General features: G+C 42.3%; 1 protein-coding gene across 2 annotated transcripts in view; it reads right to left on the reverse strand.

The window, feature by feature from the left end:
• The window catches only part of PKD2 (polycystin 2, transient receptor potential cation channel), a 51905-nt gene that overhangs the window by 9210 nt on the left and 38368 nt on the right, over positions 1-4327 (reverse strand). For both annotated transcript variants that reach the window (XM_012805326.2, XM_023513377.1), the window contains exons 10-12: positions 3497-3595; positions 547-668; positions 185-302 (exon numbers count right to left, since the gene is read on the reverse strand). In XM_012805326.2, the coding sequence (XP_012660780.1) occupies positions 185-302; positions 547-668; positions 3497-3595 (339 nt within the window). The remainder of the gene's footprint in view (positions 1-184; positions 303-546; positions 669-3496; positions 3596-4327) is intronic.

Genomic DNA, 4327 nt, shown 5'->3' on the forward strand with positions numbered 1-4327 from the left:
TGAGCCACAGGTGCCAAGCCACTTAATTCATTTTTTATGGAATTCCAGAGAACTAATGCATAAACTGATTGGAGTAGCGGGGTGGGCGGTGAGTACAGGACATTCTTAGCAGCCCTCGACTCTGCATAGTGGCCGGTGCATGGTGGGAGCTGAATCAAATCAGGTTCTCCTGAACGGGACCCACCCTCTCTCTTTCCAAGTCGTCTCTCATCTGCTGGTGCTCATGTTCAGTCAGTTCTTGGTCTCCATCCTGGTCATACTTTGTGAATATTGCTTCAATCTCTGCATCAGTATGGCCCTTCCTGAAATTATTGAGAGGATAAGAGTGAAATCATCCTTGTACACAGAGCCATCAAACTGCAGGAGGAAGGAGAAGTGGCTGCCCGAGAGGGAGCCGTCCTCCTCTAACAACACAATCCAGAAGATACCTGACTCTGACAACAAGCATACCTTTCTGTGAGTGCCCAGGCCAGAGAAATCCTTATCACCAAGAACTTATCTTTGGAAGCCAGAACTTCCCAGGGCCTCAGGAAGTGTGATTCTTACCCTTTGAGATCTTGTCGAAGTTCATCGAAGTTTAACTTGCCTCCCCCTTGCCGCAGACTCTCTGAAATGTCATCCACGGTATTTTTTTTCAGTTTTAGTTTGGCCAAAGCTTTATGGTAGCCCTATCAGGAAAAAAGAATAAAGCAAAAAGCATTGGCTTAGTTTATTGTCCCTTTGCATTTACCTTCATTTACGGTAGTAACCACCATCAACCACTGCCTGGTATAAAATGGACCGAAACAAGTATGCGTTGAATGAATGAAAAATGAGAGTACCCAGCTTTCCATATAACGCTTCCATATAACTCTTAGGGAAAAGTTCTATGGCAAAGGTCAGGATCTTCTCTAAACTAAGAAGAACCAAGGGCCACAATTCATATGTATATTCAGGTTTAGGTGACAGACACAAAAAAATCACTAAATAGTCCATAACTGTCTGCCTCAAAATAGATAGAAATATGCAACAGTACTTAAGAATACCAAGAAACCTGAGTCCTGTGATTATCTCATACTCACATGAGTGTAAAAAATAATCCCAGTGAAATGTACATGAGGATTTTATTATCAAACTTCAGGCAGCTCCTGGGTTGTGTGGGGCACAACACCGTGAGTTTATGACCTTTAACTTTTTGTCAAAACATTAAAAACTCCCTTGGTTTTTTGCATAAGCTTATAGGAAAAAAAATAAAGTGAATGAGTATTGGACACATTGGAATTTAAAACATTAGAAACCCTGAGAAACAGAGTGTTTGATTCCTTTGTAAACTGCATATCCTGAGTAGTCTGAACAGGGCGTGTCTTCCCTGTGTTATTACATCATCCGTCTTATAATATGCAATGAATGTCTTTTTTATGCATTGTCATACTCCTTTCTTAATATGGATTACTTCCAACATTTTTTCTTTTGCACTGTCATTATTGTGAAATATCTCTAACAAAAGTTACTTTAGTGTGAAGTTTTTTTTGCCAGCATTTTTTTTTTTTTTTGGAGATAAGAGTCTCACTTTGCCCACTCTGTAGAGTGCCATTATAGCTCACAGCAACCTCAAACTCCTGGGTGCAAGCCATCCTCCTGCCTCGGCCTTCCATGTAGCTGGGACTATAGGTGCTCGCCACAACACCTGGCTAGTTTTTCTGTTTCTTTTAGTAGAGATGGGGTCTCACCCAGGCTCAGGCTAGTTGCTCCCAAGCTCAGGTAATCCACTCTCCTCAGCCTCCCAGAGTGCTAGGATTATAGGCATGAGCCACTGCGCCTGGCCTGCCACCATCATTTCTTCTGAGGCAGCTTCACCCTTCTCTTCACTACCACTTTCCCCATTTACACTGATAAACCTTCCTTCACTAAGTTTTTCGGGCTGCAGTGTCTACACTTTATGGTCAGCTACGGGTTTTATAAATCCATCGTGTTTGCTTTGAATTTCACTTTCAGTGCTCTCATCTTTCTGTTTCTTAGCTGTATTTTTTTTTTTTTAAAGACAGAGTCTTACTCTTGTCTCCTTGGGCTCAAATACAGTGGTGTCATCATAGCTCACAGCAACCCCAAACTCCAGGGCTCAAGCGATCCTCCTGCTTCAACCTCCTAAGTAACGGGGTCTGCAGGCACCACACTTGGCTAATTTTTAAATGTTTAGTAGACATGGGTCTTGTGCTTGCTCTGGCCTCAGATGATCCTCCTGCTTCTTGCCTGTACTTTCATCTTTGCTGGCCCACTCTCTTTTTCAATTATGCATTTTCATTCAAGGTCACCTGGGTTTATTCCTGGGCAACAAGGAAGCAGCCCTACAGGCTTGTGTGAACTGAGTGGCAGATGTGCAGCGGCCACCTGGCAGCACTCTGCAGTTGCATCATGATAAGCCACTGGGCTCGAAGCTTATCTGTTACTTGGGTAACTGATTTGGAGACTGAAGAGCCGTTTGTACTTTGTGCTACTGTTCAAATGTCAGTTAATACATACCGTGATAACTGAAATGTGAACTTTGCTCTTGGGAACCTGGTGTATTATTTAATAAAATTGTGGTAACTGAAATTTGTACATTATCAGAATTGTGTGAAATGTTTGTAATGTGCTCTGGGGAAATGTAACCAACGACTCTGCAGAATTCAGGATAACGTCAATCTTAGGTCCTATCCAGGGACGTTTGTTTTAAGAGGCTAAAATTTTCTATTACAACATGATTCACAGAAAACATAGTCCCAAGGCTTGAACGAATCAAAAAAGAAAAAAGAAAAACACATCACAGTTAAGGAGCTACTATATTTTAGCAAAACGAAGTTAGGGAGCAGGCTGTGGGCACTAAATGCAGTTATCTGCTGTGGTTTAACTTTTACACTTTAAACCAAGTAAAGAAGTCACATGGAGAAGAACAAAGCCACCCAACTTTCCTGTCCTGCCCTTCTATTTAACAAACGCTTCCTGAGAAGGTGCATAAATAAAAGTTCTCAGGCCCCCATGCTACAGCCTGAATCTGTGGAGGGACCTTTTTCTTCAACTATTTAAAAACTGCCTTGGAAGGTCAAGGGTAAAGGCTGAACCACTAAGTATTTTCCTCTAGAACTTTTTCTTTTCTTTTTGAAATGGCAGTAGAGATAGAAAAGCTGGAAATGCCGTTCTATAATCTTCCTTTCTAGTCTATTCCGAACTCAGGATTTCTAATGGAGAGGCCAAAACAAACAAAGTGATGAAACCATCAGCTCAGTTCTGAAAGAGTCAAAAGATTACTGAGAATTTAGTTCCAAGGCATAAAATGATTCTGAAATTTAAGTGTGAGCTAGCAGTCTATCCATCCAGCCTCCAAGATCGGGAACATTAAAGTCATTCCTGAATTACAGCAATCTACTCTTTATTTTAAACGGTTTCAATGGAGGGTCAATGCTGATTTGGAAACCTGGCTGAAACAATGCTCATTTTATGTAGGAAATAAGACAATTCTGAGAATTACGGCTCTTCCTACCTTTCTGATAAGATCTGAGAGTTCCATTTCGGCTTTCTGCTGAGCCAAATCAGATTTCACTTCAGAGTAAGTATCATTGATAATGGCCAAAAACATGTTCTGTTTGTAAGTCAAAAGAGGACAAAAATTAAAGCAAGGAATCTAAATATATTCCGTAAACATCAATCCAAAAGTCCAAACAAGCCTTTTAGTACACTTCCCCCCCACTCCCCTGTCTCTCAGGGTTTTACTTCATTGTCAGATGGATGCCTGTCCCAGGAGGTCCTGCCCCAGGAGGTCCCGCTCCATTGTTGCTGGGTGAGGGGAGAGGGATGGTTTCCTGGCTCAGTGGGGTTGCTTCACACCACTGTGGCTTCTTGTTAGACAGGGGCATTCGATTAACACCAAGGCAGTCAGCTTCAGAAGGTGGTCCACCCTACAGCTTGCTGTTTCCTTACAAGACAGGTCTGTAATGAAAGTAGCCTTCTCCCTGTCTATCTCTGGAGGGCACAGGGTGAGCAACTCTTTTCTGTGCAGTAGTTTAAAAAATTATTTTAGTATAAAGACAAGGACTAAGGCTTTCTGTTCACGTTCTGGTGACTGATCTGATAAAATGACTGAATAATCTGCAAGGTGGTGCCTAGTATAGGACCACATGCAGACAGGTCTACATTTTGCTGGCCCTCATGCGGCAGATGGATGCCCTGAGAAAGCGCTGTGGCCTGAGGTCAACTGAAGGGTTAGTTATGGAACTCCATTCCTGGATTTTGACTTCTCAGTAGAGATTCAGGAGCTCCAGAATCCCAAGTACTACCAGTGTCAGAGAGGAACAAAGGCTTATTCTTCCCTCTA

This window comes from Otolemur garnettii, unplaced genomic scaffold (assembly GCF_000181295.1).
Source record: "Otolemur garnettii isolate 467f Iridium unplaced genomic scaffold, OtoGar3 scaffold00039, whole genome shotgun sequence".
Classification (NCBI taxonomy): domain Eukaryota; kingdom Metazoa; phylum Chordata; class Mammalia; order Primates; family Galagidae; genus Otolemur; species Otolemur garnettii.